We start from the raw sequence: 23,743 nt of genomic DNA on the forward strand, positions 1-23,743 counted from the left end.
GTTGAGTTAGGCATGTTCTCAAAGCTAAGTAATCTTCGCTATCTTTTTATTTCGAATAACCGTTTTTCTGTAACATACTTAGATTCAAATTCCACTCTTCCCAAATTATTTTCTTTAGGTTTGGCTTCATGTAGCATAAGTAGTACGTTTCCAAATTTCTTGAAAAGCCAAGAGGAATTGCAGTACTTAGATATGTCCAACAACAGAATTGAAGGTGAAATTCCCAACTGGTTCATCAACATGGGAGTTGAGAATTTTTATCGTTTGAATCTTTCTCACAACTCCCTTACTGGTTGGGAAACACCCCAATTTATTCTTCCATGGAAACTCTTGAGAATTCTTGATTTAAGTTTCAACAAGATGCAAGGTTCTCTTGTGGTACCACCAATGTCCACACAATACTTCTTCATGTCAGAAAACAATATAAGTGGAAGAATTCATCATAGGTTTTGTTACTTGACTGAGCTTGTTGTCTTTGATGTGTCCAATAATCGCCTAAGCGGGGCCGTTCCACCATGCTTGGGAAGCTTGAGCAGAGAGCTCTCCATGTTGAGTTTGAAAGGGAACAATTTCAATGGGAAAATACCTCACAAATTTATGGATGGAAATAAGTTGATGACATTGGACCTCAGCCACAACCATTTCCAAGACAAAGTTCCAACATCACTGATCAAATGTAAAGCATTAGAGGTTATTAATCTTGGACACAACCATTTAAGTGACAAATTTCCATTTTGGCTCCAAAATCTTCCAAAGTTGCAAGTTCTTGTACTGCGTTCCAACAACTTTTCTGGCCAAATATGGCGTCCCAACAAGATTGTAGGGTTTGACATGTTGCGAATTGTCGACCTTTCCTTCAACAATTTCAATGGAAATTTACCATCAGACTACTTCAAGAACTGGAGAGCCATTAATACAGAAATTCCTAGCACAAACAAATCAAAGACAGTGTACATGGAGCATAAAGAGGACTATTATCAGAACTCAGTGACAGTGATGAATAAAGGTTCAGAAATGGAACTGGTGAAGATCTTGACAATCTTCACATCTATTGATCTCTCAAACAACCATTTTCATGGTGACATTCCAAGAAGTGTAGGATATCTTCCATCATTGATTGTGCTCAATCTTTCAAGTAACAACTTTGAAGGCCCTGTCATGTCTTCCTTGGGAAATCTTAAACAACTTGAATCGTTGGATCTCTCTAACAACAAGCTTTTTGGTACAATTCCTCAAGAGTTGGAGAGTCTCACATTCCTTGCATATCTTGACCTTTCAAAAAATAAACTCACAGGGCCAATCCCACAAGGTGGCCAAATTACTACATTTGAAAATTCTTCTTTTGAAGGGAATGTAGATTTATGTGGCCTTCCTTTGTCCAAAAAATGTGGACAAACCACTGATGACAACCCCACTACTCACCAAGAGGAGGAATCTGATGAGTTTGGTTTTACTTGGAAATCTGTCATGGCTGGTTATGTATGCAGCTTTGTTGTTGGAATGATTGGTGGATATTTCATCATATCAAATAAACCAAATTGGCTCATCAAAATTTATGGAAGAAAGATTTAGTATTGTGGAGTAATATGTTGTATCTATACCTCTTTAATTTTACAGTAGTTAATTTTTTATGTGTTCTCTTCGTTTTGATATTTTCTTTTGGTAGCATACATATCTCAAATAATCAAGAAGAATTCTACTTCGTTTGCTTTGTGAGAAATTTTGCCTAATGATATCTTATAATATGATTTAGTTAATTGAGTTTGGATATATTTATAGAAAGCAACCATATATAATACTATCAATTTTGTGTAGTGGTATGGATTGGATTGATAGGGACATCTATTTGAAGAAATTATAATTCGATTTTTTTATACGAAATATCATATCCCATCGACCACAATAACAATCAAGATTAGAAGCTCAATATGAGCTATGCACAAGAGAGTCGCAGCAGCAAAACATACAACAAGAGAGATTAAAAGAATAAGTTTTATTGAGTTTAATGGAGAGTATTACAGAGAGAGAACAAAGTCTATACAAGGCTACTCCAATGAATGAATGAGCAACTAACTATTTATATAATTTGAATTAAGACAGAAAAATACAAACTTGTAACTAACATGACAGTTAACAGAAATAACTATCAACTAATGTTAACTAACTTCTAACTGTGTACAATAATTAGCATGAGATGGATCACACCACAACAAATCCTCCTTGATCTGTTTCATGCCAATCTGAGAATCAACAGAGAGTTGAAAAAGAGTAAGTGGTCTGATAGGAGGAGTTAGATGAATTAGATCAAGGCAGTGTTTGAATTTGACTTGTGTTACTGCCTTGTTGAACAAATCTGTAGGATTGTGGTTGGTGTGAATTTTATAGACTTGATTGCTTGAGATTACATCTCTAATGAAGTGCATCTTGATATCTATATGCTTGGATCTCTAATGAAGCATTAGCCATACAACTTCTTTAATTACCTCAATAACAACCATATACTTAGCTTATATTGAGGATAGAGATACCACCTTTTGTAGATTTTTCTTCCAACCTACACATCCTCCTTGCATTGTGAACACATATCTTGGGATGGATCTTCTTGTGTCTATGCATCCTGTATAGTCTGAGTCTACATAGCCCGAGATATCAACCTAGCTTTTGTTGTAGGTTAGGCCTAGATCAAGAGTGCCTTCGATGCACCTCATTATCCACTTAAGGGCATCCCAGTGCTTCTCTCCAGGTTTTGCAATGAACCTACTAACAATGCTCATTGCATATGCTATGTCTGGCCTTGTACAGACCATAGCATCCATCAAACTTTCAACCCCATTGGCATAGGGCACATAATCCATGAATTCTCTTTCCTTTTCTGTCTTGGGGGCTTGATCTTTGGACAATCTGAAGTGAGCTGCTAAAGGAGTTGACACAGGTTTTGAGTTGTCCATTTTAAATTTCTGTAGTCTCTTTCTAAGGTAGTTTCCTTGTGCCAAAGTCAGTGATTTAGGTCTGTTTCTTCTAATTTCAATGCATAGGATTTTCTTAGCTTCACCTAGGTCTTCCATCTCAAATTCTGAATTCAGCAGTGACTTTATTTCTCCAATTTCACTCTTACTTTTCCCTGTTAGCAGTATGCTATCAACATAGAGAAGAAGAAAGAGTGTGCTATTGAAGTATACACATGGATCATATGCACTTTTGGTGAAGCCACTTTTCATCACGAAATCATCAAATCTGAGATTCCACTGTCTTTTTGTTTGTTTCAAACCATACAGAGATTTTGCAACAAACAGACATTGTCTTTATCTTCATCAAAATCTTCTGGCATCTTCATGCAAATGGTCTCATCTAGTTTCCCATGAAGGAAGGTAGTTTTAACTTCCATTTGCTTAATTTCTAGATCCTCAGAAGCTTCTTTGGCCATGATTGCTCTAATTGAGGCTTGTTTTACAACAGGTGAGAAGATTTCATTGAAATCTACTTCTTTTATTTGAGTAAATCCTTTGGCCACAAGTCTGGTCTTGTACCTCTTGCAATCATAACTTTATATCCCCTCATTTCATCTGAAGATCCACTTGCAATTGGCCAATTTACACCCTTATGGTAATCTAACAACAGTTTAGGTCTCATTTTTCACCAATGATTGTTTTTCCTCGTCAATTGCTTGCAGCCACTTGTCTCTGTTCTTGCAATTAACAACTTCTTCATAAGTGGCAGGTTCAACATTCTCAATATCACTGACTATGGTTAAGGCAATAAGCAGTGTAATCTGCAAAGCCAAATCTAGCTGGTGCCCTTGATTCTCTTCTGACCCTATCTCTGGCAATTTGATAGTTGTCAAGAGGACTATCTTGAGTTTGACCTATTTCTTCTGCAGAATCCTATTTATCATAGTCACTTGCCTTGCCTTCTGGTCTTACCTCAACTTGTACTTGTCTAGTCTCAATGCTAATTTCAGCTTTGTCTTCTGGTTTCATGACCATCACTTTCTCATTGAAGACTACATCTCTATGCATTTCTTGAACCCTTCTTCTAAGCACCATAGTTTGTATCCTTTAAATCCATCATGATAACCTAGAAACATACACTTTATTGCTCTAGGCTGCAATTTGTCATATTTGACATGAACATAAGCAATTCATCCAAACACTTTCAGATTATCTAGACTTGGAGCTTGACCTGTCCATATCTCTTGTGGAGTTTTGAATTTAATTGCAGCAGATGAACTCCTATTGACTAAATAGCAAGCGTTTTAACAGCTTCTCCCCAAAACTTTTTTGTTTCTAAACCAACACCCTTCAACATACATACCATTTTAATAAGAATTCTGTTCATCCTCTCAGCTAAGCCATTTTGTTGTGGAGTCCTTGGTGCTGATTTGTGTCTTCTAATCCCAACTTCTCTACAATAGTTTGAAAATTGTGTAAAATAGAATTCCAAACATTGTATGTCCTTAGTTTCTTAACTTTCTTTCCAAATTGATTCTCCAGCAGAGTTTTCCAATCCTTGAAGGTTTTGAAAGCTTCATCTTTGGTTTTGAGCAAGTGCACCCATACCTTTCTTGAGTAATTATCTACAATACTCAGAAAGTAGTTAAATCCTCTCAAACTTGACATGCACCTTTGAGGGACCCCAGAGGTCTGAATGTATGTACCCAAGGTTCTTTGGTGGTGTGTTTGCGAGTGCTGAATTTATGTATGTAGCATTTTTCATAAACACATTCTTCACAGAAATCAAGCTTACCACCAAGTTTTCCTTTGAGAATTCCTTGTTTTTCTAACTCCAGCAGGCCCCTTTGGCTCACATGACTAAGCCTAATGTGTCACAGTTTAGTTTTATCAAATTCTTGATTAGATGAGATAGTATTGACACATCCAGTTATTGTTTCACCAATCATGATATAGAAACCATTTCTGAATTCCCCTTTAATAACCATTTTAGAATCTTTCAAAACCTTAAGAGACTTACCATCAATTTCAACCTTACAACCCTTCTCAGTTAGTACACCAATAGACAATAAATTTCTTTTTAGGTGTGGTACATACCTTACATTTTGAATCATCCTTTTGACTCCATCATATATTTTGAGCATCATTGAAACAATTTCATAGATTTGACAGGCTTTGTTATCACCTAGAAGTACTGTTCCTCCTTTTATTTTTTCAAGATCATTGAACATTTCTTTAATGGACACATATGAAAAGAGCATCCTGAATCAAGAACCCACTCATGACCAGAATCTACATTTGAGGCCACTAAAATTTGCAAATTCATAGGCATCTGCTACAACACAAGCTTCTCCCTTCTCATTATTTTTCTTGTTGTCTCTCTTGAGTTTAGCTTTTAGAGCCAAACATTCATCTCAAAAATGGCCTTCCTTTTTACAGTAAAAACACTTACTGTCTGTAATTCCCCTTGTCATCTTTTGATTTTGATTTTTGGTTTCCTTTATAGCTCCCCTTTTGGTTCTTGGAATCTTTCTTTTGTGACGTTCCTCTAGCAAACAAGCCTTCACCCTTGTCACCTTGATTGTCCTCTATCTTCTTTTGAATTTCCTTGGAATTTAGAGAAGCCTTACTTCAGACATTGTAAGAGTTTCTTTACCATATTGCATTGTATCAAAAAAAATACTCATAAGATATTGGCAAAGAACTTAGTAGTATGATGGCTAGATCTTATTATCTAATTTTACTCCAATGTTGCAGAGATCGAGAGTGATTTTGTTGAATTCATCTAAGTGATTCCTCAAGTCTTTCCCTTCATCCATTCTAAGAGTACACATTCTCTTCTTCAAATATAGTTTATTAGCCAGGGACTTCTTCATGTATATGGAGCTGAGCTTGTTCCACAACCCTAAAGCTCTTGGAGATTATTTTACTAGGAGCTAGATTTACTATCCTGTATGTTATTTAACATCCTAAATATGAATTATCTAAAATAATGGAATTAAACACATATAAAGCTCAAGAAACCTTACATTGATTGCAGCATAATTAAATGTCTCCTTCCACTTAGATCTCTAACCCGTGTTCCTTTCTGTCGCAGAGTATTATCAAGATCTAAGCTTGATTCTCCTTCAGGTGTTGGGTTCTTCACAGTCTTACACAATATGATTGAGTACTAGACTTGCTATATGTGGGCACGTACTCTATCACTATGAGGCTCGAAAATTGAAGAGAAAGAGAAAGAGAAGGATTCAAAAATTCTATAGAAGGAGTTCTCAAGTTTGTAGTTGTTTGACAGAGAATGAAAACTAGAATGACACGTTGGATAGAATGAAAACCATCTTATTCCTTTTATAGGATTTCTCCTAGGGTTAGATTAAATTATATGACATTAAAAGAAATGATAAAAATTGGCCAAAATTCAGCTTAAGTGGCCGACCATAAGATGGGCCCCACTTAGTTTCGGGTTTCACGGGTCAGGCCTAAGTGGGTTGGTTGGGTCCAGATCAAACTTGGTCTAAATGTTCAACCCTACACGTATTTACCCCTCTAATGGTGTCTAATACTAATTTAGTATTAATTAATACAATTAGCTAAGACTCATCAAGTATACGTAGTAGTACGTATTTATACCTTATAACACATGTCAGAGCTAGCTGTGTTTGTACAGTGCCCTAGAAACTCTTGAGACATAATTATTATGATTGCTATTATGGAGTAGTTTCTTCTTAAGTTAAGGATTATTTCTAAACCTTAAAATATGAATTCTTGATTAGTCCTAATGAATGTTGTTCTTGATTTGTTTCCTATTAAATTACTTAATTAAGGTTTTGCATTGTTCTATAATCATCTTAGAATTACTACTCACTTAATAGTTTAGAATTCTAAGTAGTTGTGATAAATTGAAATTAATAGTAATGTCAAAGTATTGTTAATTGTGATGAAAAATAGAACCTAGGTTAAATGAATTATATGCTTTATATTTATTGATTTGTTACCTTTATCTTCATAAAAATTAATACTTTTCCTAGGTTAAATAGATTGTATATTTCGTGGATCTATTGCTTGGTAAAAAGATTTAATTATTGAACGTTTTGCCTTGATTAATTATAATAGAGAGATTAGAAAAATTGATTGGCATGATTAATAGTTTAATTGAAAACTGAAATAATGTTTATTATTATCTTGCAAAACACAAAATCGAAATAGCCTTTCTTTGGTCTGTAGCCTCTCCCATACCAGTCTATGATTTATTTCCTTGTTCACCTCAACAATTTTATAATCCAATGCTAGAAACTCAGGTTTACCTTACCAACTTTTCTCCAATATACCAATTAGAATTTAAAGGAGGAACTTTAAAGGAGGAGCTTTGTAATTCCACCAATCATACTCTTTAATATACATCTGATGCACCGATTTAACCTAGAAATTTTGCAACCATATTCCAATTCCCAACATCTCTAAAGATATGACTATCATAATTTTTACTTTGACAAGCTGCTGCCATTTATACATACCCTAGCCCCTTCAACAATATGATCATCTACGCGCCTAATATGCCTAGTAGCAAAAACTTATATGATATAATAACAAAAGCTTTATTGATGATGCAATCTCTATTATTTCAATTAAAGTACGTACAAAGTCCAATGGACCCATTATTATCTTTTAAAGCATTGAAAAGGAAAACAACATCTAATAATAAAACATACGTAAACGAAACACACAAATTTCACAATTACTTATTCTCTACACATCTATATATTAACTAGAACTTAATTAGTACGTACGTAGTGAAGAGATACATCAATCTAATAAGCAATTAATTGTTGTATGGATATTAATTTTATTTAGCGATAATGAGCTTAACTTTGGCTTGATAAGCAGCCCCGGCCTTCCAAAGTTTGGGTATGGCATTGGTAGAGTAAACCCAATAAGTGTACCCTAAATTAGTTGTAGCTTGAAACCTCAATGTGATGGGTCCCCTTGGTGGATTTGCCATGTCCCAAACTGCTCCATACACTCTACGCATGGCCTTCCATTGGTTTGTCTCCTTTTGCCACAGTTCAACTGCTGTGATGTCGTTTTTGCCGCTTACATGTAAAATGGTTAAAGCCAAATAGTATGGATAATTGCTGTGTTCATTAATCTTATAGGTGATGATACTATTATTAATATGATGAGTTGGATAATAATTGCAAGAGATCCTTTTGTATTCAACTTCAACAACACCATAACTCATCAACTTTTTATCTAAATTTGGAAGAGCTAGCTTTGAGAAAGCTCTTGGGCTAAGAATGAAGTCAGTTCTATCTCCTTCCCCATAGTCAGTCACTACTATATTCACCCCATCATAGGTACAAAGATGAGGGTTCTTGCACCTAACCTGAAATATTAACCTACTTATTAATAAATTATTGTGTGTAATATTTGAGTATACGTAATATTATATTAAATTATATATGATATTATACCAAATAGACCAACTATATATATGAAACAGATACAATTACCTGATAACATGCACCGCAACCAGCACCATCTTTGTAGAGTGCTTTAGAAACAGCTGATACATATCCATTATTGACAGTCCTTCCATATTCGCCAAATCCACAAGCTCCACCTAATAAATTAAAGATATAGAAGAATATATATTATTATACACACTGGTAATAAAAATAGTTATTTATGTGTTATAATATGACTATATATAATATACATACTTGGAGTTCCATAGCCATCCGGGGTGCCATAATAGGTGGCTCTTGAGGCTGTAAACGTTGATGCACATAATACAGGAAAGAGCACCAGAAAACCAACTAGAGTATATAGTTGTTTCTCACGCTTATTAAACTCCATTTTCTTTTTTACTTTGAACACACAGAATATATAAAAAGATATATATGGTTGAGAGAGATAAACACAAATGATTAAGAAAGGAAGTGTTATTAATTTGTGTTGTAGCAAAGAAAAGAAGGTATGTCATGTATTTATAGTGTCCATATGGATATTCATGAGGTGGGTAATTAATCTGAATTAGACCATTCCAATCCAAGGGAATAGATATAAATTAATATATGATGGTTTAATATGAAATCCACGGGCCGTTATATATATGTGTATAGGTAAACTTTTGTACGTTGACTTATTTTGTTACTTGAATTTTACATGAATATATATTCTAGTTGGTTTTCTAGGTATTTAGTACTACTAGGGGCTAGCTGGGAGTAAGAATAAGAATCTATGTGTCCGTTAATTGTTACATAGAACAAATTATAATTAAAACCTTTACTTATTGAAAACACGGCTTATATATGAAACATATTATATATTATGAGTTTCCATTTCCTCCGTTTAGTTAATATGGCTTCGAGTTTGAGGTACGTACTTATGTTGGCGCAACTATATATATGTTAGAACGTGGTATATATATGAGAATAGGGTAAGGTACCTATGGTAAGAAGTATAAGGTTTTATATATATTAAAACCAATAAACATTGGCTATTTCACACTTTAAGCCTTAAAGCATGTGCCCAATACTATGGACGTCTCACTTTATAATAATTAGTTAATAATTTTTTATTTTATTTATTAATTAAAATATATATAACGTTCTGATAGTGTGCTATCTTTGATTGTAAGTGAAGTAGCTTCCATGATCTTATAAATGATATATATAAAGTTTTTATAATTTGTAGGGGTACTGTTAAGCAAAATTTTTTCATTTAGAATAATAAAAAAATAAATGCAAAACACAATTTCATCTATGCCAAAATTATAGCATAAGAGTTTATTAATTTAAGTTCGACCCATCCAAGATTATAAAAATAATCTCTTAATTACAATCCTTTTATTTAAAGGAAATACCCTTTGATTCCAATTACAATGACATTAAATAATTAAAATAAATTTGGGAAATTTGGGGTAAATTTGGAATTGCAGCTGAACTCAGTCCATTTAATTAGCTGAGCTGCCTACATACCTTCTTTGTGAAGGATCAAGCCACTTGTAGTTCAGAATACAGTATTTTAGAATTTGAATAAAGAATTCCGGTATATGACCACTTTCAGGAATTCTTTGCTATTTGAAAATTTAGAAAAAAAAATTCCGAGGTGTATGACCTTTAAGGGAATTTTAGGATTTGTATTTTTGATACCATTTTTTTGCGGTATCGGCGACTGCACTTAGTCTTAGCAACTAAGTTGCCTACGTATCCTTTTATAGGAATCAAGTCAAACGTAGTTCCGAACTTTAATTTTTTATGAGGTGAATGACCTCTTTTCCTTTGGAGTGCCATTTAATTCGTTATGGCTTTGAATTTTAGTGCACTTTTTAATTTTTAGGTAAAAATTACCACTTTTGAGATTTTTGTGAGGTAAAGACCTCTTTGAAATTTGGTGAGGTGAATGACCTCTTTAATATTCCAAGATTAATTTTAGTGAGCTCATTTGGAATTTCGTGCCATTTTGTATGGATTTAGAAATTTACCACTTTTTGGTGATAAATTTAAGTTTGGAGATCTTTTTATTATCTTTTATAAACTTTAGAATTTTACCACTTTTTTTGTGATGAAATTCAGTTTTGCAATCTTTTTATTATTTTTAGAAATAAAAAGATAATTTGACTGATATTTAATTATTTATTCCAAAATTTAAGGAATAATAATTTATCTTTTATCAGATACTATCTTAAATTTAAATTTAAATTGGTCAATTTAAGATAATATCTTATTTTATAATTCAATTCTTACTTAACATTGAATTATACCATTGAAACACAATTTTGCAACAGGTATATATAATATACCATTAATATATATAGTACTACCATTGATATATAATATATAGTACGCGATTTAATGGTACAAGATTATGTCGAACTTAACATAATATATATAGTACGCGGTTTAACTTTTTGTACTGTGGACAGGTATATACATATTATATATATATAAAATATTATTTTACAGTATTTTCTGTCAAGCACGTATATATATATATTTGGATTTAAGAATACATTACATTGACTTTTGCTTTTTTTTTTCCTCTGACAGTGTACACGCATGTAATTCATAAAGCCCCTTTTTTTATTTCATCAATATAATACTAACAAATTATAGATACATATATCTGCATATATTCAATACCCAACAAAATTTCAGTGAAATTTTGATCTTCGATACTTTTTGGTTCATTCACAAATAACTCATATACATGTATATATATATATATATATATATATATATTACATGTTTATATGTATTCCCATACCAATCTCACACTTATATGCATGCTATATGTACTAATTTTATAACTTGACCAGATTTTTGTACGTACATATATATATATATATTATTTTGCAAATTAATTCAATCTCATTTTTTTAGGTTCTTTTAATCACCCTTAAATTCACAACTGCGCGGGATTCTTTAACCACACAAAATTTTTTGACTGGTCTAGAGTACCAGTAAGGTATTTAACTTTTTCAATCAAAATATATTTTATTGCAAATAATTTTGTGTTGTGAAAATTTTATTGCTTTATAATTGCGCAAGTGTACACAATCACAAACAAGTAATACAATGATAAGTAATCAAAGTTCGTCTCCACAGGGACTTTTTACTAAATAATGTTAAATCAACTAAAAGTAATTCCAAGAATTTCAAATAAAAATAAAATAAAGTCACACATGTAATTCACGAGAAAAATTTATAGCATTGAATCTAAACTTGAGAACTAATTTTTTAAACTAAATAAACTAAAAATAAGAAACTAAAAGTGATTAAAATGGTGGTAATTTCAGATTAGGAAAATAGACTTGGGTGATTAATTTCCACTTGTATGCCCCAGTTGATACAGCAATGACTCAGCAATCCTGGGAAAGTTAACAGATTTCAAAAAAAAAAAAAACAGCAAGCTTTTTCCAAAACTTGCAATAAACCATTCACAATCTCACAATGCATTCCTACACCAGTTTAGATCACAAATAGTCCAGTAGAGCATCAAATCCTTAGTTATACATGGTAGCCAAATATTCCTATTTCACTACTAATTAATACCTAAAAGTAAAGGTAAAAATCATGCATCAATTAGAAGGGTTCAACTAGGTCTTACTTTTCCAAGTAAGATCTAGCTTGCTAAATGTTAAAAATGGCCAAAAATTAACATTCATTTAACATTTCATCACAACTAATTGAACTAAGACAAGATTACTTCATCATTGCAAAATCAAAACACTAGTCCATACAAGGGTTCATAACCACCCAAATCTCAAAGAGTTTAGTTCATAGCTGAAATTAGAAACTCAAAACCAGAAAATGTATTGTTCATGGAGTTAAAGAGAACTTGAAGAGAAGGAAATGATACAAACGAAGTAGAGAGCAAGGGAAATGAGTGATGAGCTCAAATCCTTTCTTTGAATGTTGCCTTCTTCTCCTTCTTCTCAATCTTCTTCTTCTATCCTTGTACTCTTTCTTTTCTTCTTTGTACTTAGAAACTTTTTTTTTTTTGCTGTAAGGTTTTTTTCGTACTCTCCATTCAAAGTGCAGCCAGCCACTCTTCTTTAATTCCTCCCCTCTTTTCCTATTTTGCCACCCAATTAGGGTACCAAAGTTTACCCTAATTGGAAATCCCAATCATCACCCACTTGTCCTTCATTTTCCACATGTTTGTTGAGTCAATAGCCAAATTCCGCCACCTCAGCTCGTTTTTCTTTTCATTAAAGCCAGCTGGACTATCTGCCAAAATAAACTTACTGGGCTGACAAATTGCTACGCGATGAGTGCTACAGCAATGCCAGTTAGCAATAATCATTTTCCTGCTCCTTTTTCTCCTTGTCCCAAACATTTTCAAATACCTATTCTTGTATTTTTTTCTGCTTAAAACACATAAAAACAATAACATAAGTCTATTTAACACTTACTAACACACACACTTTCATTTATTACAAAGACACAACAAACTAGACACAATTACACAATATGAACATTAATTGATCCACCATTCACATTAAATTCAAGCTTAAAGATATGAAATTAACTCTAAATCTTAGAGTTATCAACACCCCAAACTTAGAATCTTGCTCGTCCTCGAGCAATGACAATACAAACTTAACAAAATAAAACATAACAACAAATTTTTACACAAAGACTCAACATACAAGACAAATGAGAGATTTCATAGAAATTCAAGATGGCCTAGCGAACATTGACGCTCTCAGAAAAAAATGGAATTGAATGGAAAATGAAATTGCTTGCCATAACTTTATATGCTGCCCCTTTAACGTTTTTTGTCATTGGATAACATTAATATTTCCCAAAAGTCACCTAATTAACAATTTATACAAGTATATCCCACCTAAACTTTGAACTTTCTACAATTACCTTAAACTTTTTTTTTTTTTTTTTTTCATTCATTTCAGCTCCATAAGTTGGATTAGTGCACTCCTCTCCACTAATGTAGTCTAAACTTATCCCCTTGATCAATAGGACTTTATTAGGCTTGTAATGTTAGGCTTGGGTTAGGGTATGGTAAAGGATGTATTTTAGCTAGCTCAACACCTAACCACTTCACTTGTCAACAACCGAGCCTCTTCCTAATGATATTTTTTTTTTTTTTTTTTTTTTTTTTTTTTTTTTTTTTTAATTCACTCCCCTAATTCAAAACTCACAAATACTTGATATTAAAATTAACTTCTCTTGCTATGTTTATTTTTTTCTTTTATTTTATTTTTTTCTTTGCTGATTTTTTTTTTTAAACTAAAAAGGAATTTAGTACTATATTATACTTATACATAGCAAGAGAAATTTAATTAAAAACGCATACTAATATACCTTGTGAGCTAATTCCCCCCACCCCAAACTTACAACCCAACATTGTCCCCAATGTGGCTAAAAGTATGATCTTGAATTAGCTCGCCACATAGTACACTCACCACACTCACCCCAAACTTAATGTGAAACTTGGCTCTTGACAAGTGAGCAATTAAGTTAGGACATATGTGGAAATGCAATTTAGGATGGATGTGATATGTGTGATTGGGTTGCACAACAAAAAGAGGCTAAACGGTTCAAACTTGGGTGCCTAGGGAAAAATTGATTTGATAGGGAAGGTTAGAAAGGCTCAAACGTCCAAGGATGGCCTAAATCATCTCTAAGGGACAAGTCTAGCTAGGATTTCGCTTCAAGGAGATGCACTAACCAATTCTAGATGCTAAAAGTATATTGGAAATAATCGTATGAGAAATGCAAAGCATGGTGGAAGAATGCAAGTATAAACTAGTGAGGAGAGACTAAGGGAAAACATCCATAATATCCAACAATGCAACATGATAAGGCAACAAGTAAAAGTAGGCAGCAACAATAATGGAATGGGCGGAAAGTATCATCATCGAGCAGAACACTAGGCCACCGAAAAACCGAAAAAACTCTCAATGCCAAACTAACAAACACATAGACAACATAGAATAAAAGTTCCAAACACAAAAGACAACATACAACGAGCACAATACAATCTAAACACAAACAACACAAAACAGAAAAATATAAAATAGCTTAGGTATGAGAAAAACTCCCTCTACTCGGAGTCCTCGTGGGGCTCCTCGGTGTTCGAAGCTGATGGGCCTCCCCACGGGTCTAGAACATGCTGAGGGAAGTCCGGGAACTTGGGATCAAAACGGGGCGTAGTCCTCTTGAATGCACGCTCCATGACGACGTCACGCTTCTGCTCATAATCCCACATCGCGTGCAATCGATCACACATTTGTTGTTGCACTTGCTCAAAGCGATCAAAGCGATCTACGGGAGGCTCCGTGGCTGAAGACGCCGCTGGGGTAGGCGTTGTTTTCGGGGCTCGAGGTGGACCAAAATTTATAGGCCCCCGAGGATTCAGAGCGCCTTCTTCCGTCCACATGGGTACACCCGCCTTGCGGCAAAGAGCAGTGATGGAAGCAGGGAGAAATAACTTCCCCTTCCCCCTGTGTGCACAATCAGCAATCTCTTGGGCAAGGACAGCCCCGACGTCAACATCCCAGCCCATTCTAATGCAATAGAGCATCCAGGCGCGGTCTCTGCTGACGGTCGAATCATGTGAAGTAGGGCGGCGTTTGCACGAATGTATACCAACATTTCAACTCGTGCTCCAAATCAGTGCGCCGAAATCGAAGATTGCCATAACTATCCAAACTCCATTCAGATCCTGGCTTAGCGAGCGTCGGCATCATGTCACCCACAGTCTCGTCGCTCATGTAAAGCCCGCTTAGTTAATTTGGAAATTAGCTGTTATTTATGTTAATCAGGAAATTATTTATAGCTATTTAAATAATTTATCATTGTTATTTATGGAATTCAGATATGCATAATTATGTCATCAGTAGCTTTTATGTTTCGTATTTCCGGTGTCCGGTATTTTGGAACGCGGCGTTTGGCTCAGTAGAAACCACAACTTAGTATGTTAGTATTTTGGGGATGGGTTTTAGACATTGGGAATGTCGGGAATGGCCGGGAATTTAGAATGTCCCAAAAATACCCCTTTAGTATGAATTATGTGATTTTATGGTGGAGGGGCAAAATGGTCTTTTTGCCCCATTAGTGTTTTGTCTTATGTGATTCAATAAATGGATTAATGTTTATTTTTAAATAACAATTGTTGGCTGAAATGGTTTTGGGTTAAGTGGCATTACTCCCTTTTATTTCATTTTCTCAACACTTAGAAAAAAAAAAAAATAGAAAATTTTCAAAAAGAAACTCTCTTTGCTCTCTCTCAAATTCGGCTGTGCATGTGTGTGTTTGGAGCTGGATTTTGCTCAATTTTTCAAGTGGATTCTCATCCAAGGTTAAGCATTTTCCCAAGCTAGGTTAGCTCTCTTGATTTCTCCTTGAAACTTTGAAAAAAATGATGATTTTTGAGTGAAATGCATGATAATTTTTAGTATTTGTTGCTGCTGTGATTTTGTTATTTTTCTAAGGTTCAAAGCATAATTATTTGATGATGATTGAGTTGTTTGAAGCATGAGTAGTTAGGTTATTCAAGCTTTGTTGTTTTTATGTAAAAAAGTGTGAATTTTGTGAGAAAATGCTATGTTTTGTTTCTGTATATTTGCTGGATGTTTTTGTTAGTTTGCAGAGGTATTTCTATGCTTAGTTAAGTAGAATTAACTAGGCTAGGGTGCATGTTAGTGGGTTTAACCAAGTTTGAGTTCTTGAACTCAAAGCTTGGTCTTAAATGGTGAATTTTGCATATGAGGTTTCTGGGTAGGTTTGAGGCCTTGGAATTGTCATTTGGGACCTATAGAGCAGGTCTGGAAAGTTTGGGATCAATTGGGTTCGAATTGGTCAAGATATGTGAATTTTTGGTTGCTGCCTGCGAGGAACCGGAATTCCGGTTGAGCATCCGGAATTCCGGATGGGGGTTCAGATTTTTCCAGAACCGGAATTCGGTTAGGCAACCTTGGTCTTCGGTTGGGGATTTTTCGAGAACCCTAGTTTTCCTCGTTTTTGGGTTTTTAGGGGTATTGCCATGCTTTTTATCGATAGGGAAACTTTTAGTTTCGAGTTTTAGTCCCCGGGAAGTGATTTAGCGTGTCACTTATAGCGTTGTGATTTTTATGGTTTAGGAGCCGATGTCCGTAGTTCGGCTTCGGTTCCGGTCGGGTTGACCACACTTGAAATCGGAATCCGGGTAAGATTAGTATAACGGTATGCATATGTAGATTACATGTTGAGCGTGCATGTAGGAAGCCTGTTAGATTACATTAGACATGTATTTAGGCTTCGAACCACCCAACCCTGTCACGTCGGTACGGGTGGAGTATGACCGCAGGCGGAGTATGGCCGGTTCGGCCGTCAGTGACACTGGTTGGTGGTTCGGTGCTATTGACCTATCCGTCGGTACGAGTGGAGTATGACCAGCGGCGGAGTATGACCGGTTCGGCCGATCGGGAGGATACTTGTCAATAGTACGAGTCCCCCGAACGTTCAAAACTCGGTACCATGTTGGACATGGCGGTAGTGCTCGGTACCATGTTGGACATGGCGATGGCGGGACTCGGTATCGTGTTGGACACGGCAGTCAGTTTTATGTATGATATTAGTATGCTTTTCTTACTGAGTCTGTCGACTCACAGTTTACGTTCATGTGTAGGTAAAGGCAAGGCAGTTGCTGATGGACCGTGAGCGGGCTTTTGGGATTGTACATGTCGGGGCGGTTAGGCCTGGAGCGTACGATCCTCGGGACAGCTGGGCTGGGATTTTTGTAACGGTCGTTAGATGACCTTATTTTGATGTAAAAGTTGAATAGTAAAAACGTTTGTAAATATTTTTATAAATCGGGATCCCGAGACTTTTTGTTAAAATGGTTTATAAGTTAATGAAAAAGCAAAATTTTAGTTAATCACGTTTTTCCATAAACCTCGTTGATTAGCAACGAGCTGCACAGTACGTTTAAAAATCACGTAATACGCCTAAATTAGTTAGGGTGTTACAACTTGGTATCAGAGCCGCCGGGTTGTCTTAGAAGATCGTCACGACATGTACAATCATCATCAGCAGTTAGCTCGGTTCACGGTTCAGTAAGCCTTTATTGCTTTAGTAGTTTATTTTATTCAGTTATGAAAAAGAAAAGCCTGTTAGGAAGCATGTTAGTAGCCTGATAGTAGAATAGGCGCATGTTTCTTTTCTAATTTCCAAATTAAGCGGCATTAGTAAGCTCGCCTTGAATACGACCTGATATGCCAACTCTTGGTTTCGCAGGCGGTTCTAACTAGATGGACGCCAGGCGGACTACCAGGAGTCGAGGCAACTCCGTGGGGTCGAATCAGGGAGAGGGAGCTCGGTTTCCCCCACCTGCTAGGGGCCGAGGTAGAGGTCCCCGAGGCAGGGCTCGTGGTCGGGGTGATGAGAACCCGCCACGGGCGCCGAGCTCCCCCGGCCGATCGGGGAGCCCCGGGCGGGAGTTACGGTTTGCGGAGATGCAAGCCGGGATCGAAGAGCAAGACCTCGAGATTCGAGAGGTTGAGACGACGGGGTGCTCCTGCCGGTTCCGGTGCCCGATGGTTCCGGCGGCACCGGCCCCCTGGCTTTGCCCCGGTAGAGGTGGTAGTGGCGGCCCACTGATTGGAGCCGTTATATGAGCGGTTCGGAAGCAAGCACCTCCGGTATTCTGGGAGGTCCGGATGTGTCGAAAGCCCGAGCGGTGGCTTACGGTGATCACCGAATCTTGAACTTTATGGGTGTCACCGCAACGACGACGAGTGGTGTGCGCCACATTTCGGTTCCGGGAGGACGCCACTGGTATGGTGGGACATGGTGTCTCGGATCCATGACGTCACCACCATGACTTGGGAGAGGTTCCAAGAACTCTTCAACGCGAAGTACTACAATGAGGCGGTCAGAAGCGCCAAGAGGAAAGAGTTCGTTCACCTGACCCAGCGGGAGACCATGAGCGTCACTGAGTATACTACTCGGTTTGACCGGTTGGCGAGGTTAGCCTCGGGAATTGTGCCAACCCAGACTTCGGCGGGGAAAGGAGAAGTATGCGGGACGGGTTGAATCCCAAGATCGGGCATGACCACGATGATTACCATCGACGACGGCACCACCTACGCTCAGATGGTGGAGAAGGCATTGCGAGCTGAGGGCGCAGTGGGATGTATGTCAGATTCAGCCAGTACTCCGGTTGGTGGCGGAGCTCCTACCCCTCCTGCATCAGGATTTAGCAGGGGGAGTAGTGGTTCGGCCATTGATCGAGAAGGAAGAGGGCACCCACTGCTTCGGCGGCTCGAGTCGAACAAGAGGTTCGGGGAACCGGAACGAGAGGGAGTCGTCCTGGTGGTAATGAGACTCGCTTCTCCTATCCGAGTGCCCTAGGCAAGATGCACCATCGGGGTGAGTGCAAGGGGCGGGGATGCTTTCATTGTGGCATGCCCGGGCACTTCAGAGGGAATGTCCCCGGCTCGGCCGGAGGCACCGAGAGCTCCGGCGATACCCACTCCGACGGGGTATTCGCCATCACGCGGGCGATGCGGATGCCGGCCCATCGGTTGTTACGGGTCGGATTCTTATTAACGACTCGCTTTATTCGGTCTTTGTTTGATTACGGGGCTACACATTCTTATGTGGCGGCCGAGTCTTTAGTAAGTTGGGTAGACCCTTTGATAGATATGAATCGGGGTTTGGAACCACATTACACAGCGGAGAATTGGTTATCTCCAATAGGTGGATTAGGTCTATGCCGATCAGGATAGATGGTAGAGAGTTGAGCGCTGATCTAATAGAGATGAGCTTAGTCGAATTTGATATTATTTTAGGAATGGATTTCCTATCTAAATATTCGGCGAGCATTGATTGCAAGAGGAAGATGGTGGTCTTCCAACCGGAAAGTGAAGAACCGTTCGTATTTGTGGGTTCGGTTCAGGGATCTCGGATCCCGGTGATCTCGGCTATGTCAGCGAGAGAATTATTGCACGGTGGGTGCTTAGGGTTTCTGGCCGTGGTGGTGGACACCACTCGGCCGGACACCTCGGCTCCGGCCGAGAGGACATCGGTGTGGTTCGGGAATTTTTGGACGTTTTTCCCGAAGAACTTCCCGGGGTTACCACCTCGGCGGGAGATTGACTTCGTGATTGACTTGGCACCGGGGGTGGATCCGGTTTCTAAAGCCCCGTATAGGATGGCTCCAGGTGAACTTAAGGAGTTAAAGATTCGGCTCCAAGGGTTGCTTGACATAGGGTTCATTCGGCCCGGTGTGTCACCACAGGAGCCCGGTTGCTTTGTTCGTGAAGAAGAAGGATGGATCTATGAGGATGTGCATCGACTACGAGTTGAACAAGGTGACGGTGAAGAATAAATATCCATTACCTAGGATCGATGACTTGTTCGATCGGCTTCGGGGGAAGACGGTCTTTTCTAAGATTGATCTCCGTTCGGGTTATCATCGATTGAGGATCCGAGAGGAGGACATTCCAAAGACGGCTTTCCGCACTAGGTATGGACACTACGAGTTCCCTGGTTATGTCATTCGGACTAACCAACGCTCCTGCAGCATTCATGGACCTGATGAATAGAGTATTCAAGGATTTCCTCGATATCTGTGTGATTGTGTTTATCGACGACATCCTCGTGTACTCTCAGTCAGAAGAGGAGCATGAGTTACATCTCCAGATGGTACTGCAACGACTTCGAGAACATAGACTCTACGCCAAGTTCAAGAAATGTGAGTTACGGTTGTCTCGAGGTGTCCTTCCTAGGACACATTGTGGGTAAGGACGGGATCAAGGTGGATCCGGGAAGATCGAATCCGTCGAGGATTGGCCGAGACCGAAGACGATGGCGAGATCGAAGCTTCTTGGGATTAGGCGGGTATTACCGTAGGTTCGTGGAGGGGTTCTCCAAAATTTCAATGCCCCTACTAGCAGGAGCTTACAAAGAAGAATCGGCGATTTATACGGGACGGATAAATGCGAAGCTAGTTTTCGGGGAGCCGAAACGGAGATTGATTCTTGCTCCGGTACTAGCTTTGCCTTCGGACGAGGAGAAGTTCGTGGTCTCTTGTGACGCATCCAAACGGGGTTTGGGGTGCGTATTGATGCAAGCCGATCGGGTTATCGCTTATGCCTCCCGTCGGTTAAAGGATTATGAACGGCGATACCCGACTCATGATTTAGAATTGGCCGCGATGGTTTTTGCACCGAAGATTTGGCGGCATTACTTGTATGGTGAGAAGTGCGAGATCTATACCGAGCCATAAAAGTCTCGAAGTATTTCTTTACTCGAAAGATTTGAACATGAGACAAAGGCGTTGGTTGGAATTAGTGAAGGACTATGATTGTGAGATCCTTTACCATCCCGGGAAAGCCAATGTGGTGGCCGATGCCACGAGCGAGAAAGGGTCCGGGCAAGTGGCTAGCATGGTTCGGATCTCACCTCGGCTAGCGAGAGGATATGGTTAGGTCCGGCATTGAGTTGGTGGTAGGTCGGCTTCACAACTTAACGCCGCAATCGATCTGGTAGAAAGAATAAAGGTTGCTCGGACGTCGAATCCGGAGTTAGTGAAGATCCGAGATGAGGTATTGGCCGGTCGAAGCCAAGGACTTTTCGGTTGTCGGCTAGTGGAATGCTTTTGTATAAAGCCAGGGTTTGTGTCCCGAACAGTGTGGACTTGAGGAACGAGATCTTTGAGGAGGCTCATTCTACTCCATATTCTCTACATCCCGGCACCACCAAGATGTACCAAGATTTGAAACCGTACTTCGGGTGGAGCGGTATGAAGAAGAATTTGGTAGACTTCGTTTCGAGATGCCTCACGTGTCAGCAGATCAAGGCCGAACATCGAGACCCGGCGGGGTTGTTGCGGCCTCTAACCCTACCAGAGTGGAAATGGGAGGATATTGCGATGGATTTTGTGGTCGGGTTACCTAGGACCACGGGTATGTATGACTCCATCTGGGTAGTGGTGGATCGATTTACGAAATCTGCTCACTTTCTGCCGGTTAGAACAACGTTTACAGTGGATCAGTTGGCAGAGTTATATGTCGGAGGAGATAGTGAGACTTCACGGGGTACCGAAGTCTATAGTTTCGGACCGGGATCCGAAATTCACCTCCAAATTTTGGCGAGTTTGCAACGGGCAATGGGTACGAAGCTAAAATTCGGTACGGCATTCCATCCTCGGACGGATGGTCGGTCCGAAAGGACAATTCGGATATTGGAGGATATGCCGAGAGCCCGTGTTATGGACTTTGAGGGTTCATGGAGTAAATACCTACCGTTAGTGGAGTTCTCTTACAACAACAGTTATCAGAGTACCATAGGGATGGCTCTCTATGAACTGTTGTACGGTAGGAAATGTAGATCCCCTATCCACTGGGATGAGACGGGGGAGAGGAAATACCTAGGTCCGCAGTCGGTTCGGCGGACCAATGAGGCAATAGAGAAAATTAAAGCTAGAATGCTTGCCTCCCGGAGCGGACGAGAAGAGTTACGCGGTCCAGAAACGTAGAGATGTTGAGTTCCGAGTAGGGGACCATGTGTTTTTGCGAGTATCTCCGATGAAGGGGATTAAACGTTTCGGGAAAAGAGGCAAGTTATGCCCTAGATTTACAGGACCTTTCGAGATTCTCGAGAAGATAGGTCAAGTGGCATATCGGTTAGCATTGCCTCCAGCTTTATCAGCAGTGCACAACGTATTTCATGTCTCAATGTTGAGAAAATACGTTTCAGACCCCTCTCATATACTCAGTTATGAGAGCCTTCAGCTTCAGTCAGATATGTCTTATGAGGAACAGCCAGTGCAGATCCTGGATAAAAAGGATAAAGTCCTTCGGAATAAGACCATAGCGTTGGTCAAGGTTCTCTGGAGAAACAGTAAGGTGGAAGAAGCCACCTGGGAGCTTGAGTCAGATATGCGAGCTCAATATCCAGAGTTATTCAGGTTAGATTTCGGGGACGAAATCCTTTTAAGGGGGGAATAGTTGTAAAGCCCGCTTAGTTAATTTGGAAATTAGCTGTTATTTATGTTAATCAGGAAATTATTTATAGCTATTTAAATAATTTATCATTGTTATTTATGGAATTCAGATATGCATAATTATGTCATCAGTAGCTTTTATGTTTCGTATTTCCGGTGTCCGGTATTTTGGAACGCGGCGTTTGGCTCAGTAGAAACCACAACTTAGTATGTTAGTATTTTGGGGATGGGTTTTAGACATTGGGAATGTCGGGAATGGCCGGGAATTTAGAATGTCCCAAAAATACCCCTTTAGTATGAATTATGTGATTTTATGGTGGAGGGGCAAAATGGTCTTTTTGCCCCATTAGTGTTTTGTCTTATGTGATTCAATAAATGGATTAATGTTTATTTTTAAATAACAATTGTTGGCTGAAATGGTTTTGGGTTAAGTGGCATTACTCCCTTTTATTTCATTTTCTCAACACTTAGAAAAAAAAAAAAAATAGAAAATTTTCAAAAAGAAACTCTCTTTGCTCTCTCTCAAATTCGGCTGTGCATGTGTGTGTTTGGAGCTGGATTTTGCTCAATTTTTCAAGTGGATTCTCATCCAAGGTTAAGCATTTTCCCAAGCTAGGTTAGCTCTCTTGATTTCTCCTTGAAACTTTGAAAAAAATGATGATTTTTGAGTGAAATGCATGATAATTTTTAGTATTTGTTGCTGCTGTGATTTTGTTATTTTTCTAAGGTTCAAAGCATAATTATTTGATGATGATTGAGTTGTTTGAAGCATGAGTAGTTAGGTTATTCAAGCTTTGTTGTTTTTATGTAAAAAAGTGTGAATTTTGTGAGAAAATGCTATGTTTTGTTTCTGTATATTTGCTGGATGTTTTTGTTAGTTTGCAGAGGTATTTCTATGCTTAGTTAAGTAGAATTAACTAGGCTAGGGTGCATGTTAGTGGGTTTAACCAAGTTTGAGTTCTTGAACTCAAAGCTTGGTCTTAAATGGTGAATTTTGCATATGAGGTTTCTGGGTAGGTTTGAGGCCTTGGAATTGTCATTTGGGACCTATAGAGCGAGTGCGGAAAGTTTGGGATCAATTGGGTTCGAATTGGTCAAGATATGTGAATTTTTGGTTCTTTGCGAGGCAACCGGAATTCGGTTGAGCATCCGGAATTCCGGATGGGGGTTCAGATTTTTCCGAACGGAATTCGGTTGGGCAACCGGTCTTCGGTTGGGGATTTTTCGAACCCTAGTTTTCCTCGTTTTTGGGTTTTTAGGGGTATTGCCATGCTTTTTATCGATAGGAAACTTTTAGTTTCGAGTTTTAGTCCGGGAAGTGATTTAGCGTGTCACTT

The 23,743-nt window shown here is 38.3% G+C and overlaps 2 protein-coding genes across 2 annotated transcripts; one reads left to right on the forward strand and one right to left on the reverse strand.

Annotated features, from left to right (window-relative positions):
* The first annotated feature begins 12 nt into the window (after positions 1-12).
* On the forward strand, positions 13-1,881 carry LOC133037999 (receptor-like protein 7). The gene has a single exon (XM_061115904.1). It carries the CDS (start codon positions 13-15, stop codon positions 1,570-1,572), a length of 1,560 nt encoding a protein of 519 aa, XP_060971887.1. The 3' UTR covers positions 1,573-1,881.
* Positions 1,882-7,530: 5,649 nt separating this feature from the next.
* LOC115716935 (expansin-like B1) lies at positions 7,531-8,913 on the reverse strand. Its single transcript, XM_030645861.2, has 3 exons — positions 8,669-8,913; positions 8,459-8,568; positions 7,531-8,331 (listed from the first exon to the last, which is right to left on the reverse strand). The coding sequence occupies exons 1-3, from the start codon at positions 8,802-8,804 to the stop codon at positions 7,792-7,794; spliced, it is 786 nt and encodes a 261-aa protein (XP_030501721.2). The 5' UTR covers positions 8,805-8,913; the 3' UTR covers positions 7,531-7,791.
* Positions 8,914-23,743: the final 14,830 nt, after the last annotated feature.

The sequence above is a fragment of the Cannabis sativa genome, chromosome 5, assembly GCF_029168945.1.
Source record: "Cannabis sativa cultivar Pink pepper isolate KNU-18-1 chromosome 5, ASM2916894v1, whole genome shotgun sequence".
In the NCBI taxonomy this organism is placed as follows: domain Eukaryota; kingdom Viridiplantae; phylum Streptophyta; class Magnoliopsida; order Rosales; family Cannabaceae; genus Cannabis; species Cannabis sativa.

Excerpts from the sequence above, each read along its gene's own strand:
- LOC115716935 (XM_030645861.2), bottom strand. The coding sequence starts at position 8,804 with ATGGAGTTTAATAAGCGTGAGAAACAACTATATACTCTAGTTGGTTTT. Across the intron at positions 8,569-8,668 it reads GGATGGCTATGGAACTCCAA|GTGGAGCTTGTGGATTTGGC; the intron begins GTATGTATATTA and ends TTAATTTATTAG. Across the intron at positions 8,332-8,458 it reads GTTGCGGTGCATGTTATCAG|GTTAGGTGCAAGAACCCTCA; the intron begins GTAATTGTATCT and ends TTAATATTTCAG.
- LOC133037999 (XM_061115904.1), top strand. The coding sequence starts at position 13 with ATGTTCTCAAAGCTAAGTAATCTTCGCTATCTTTTTATTTCGAATAAC.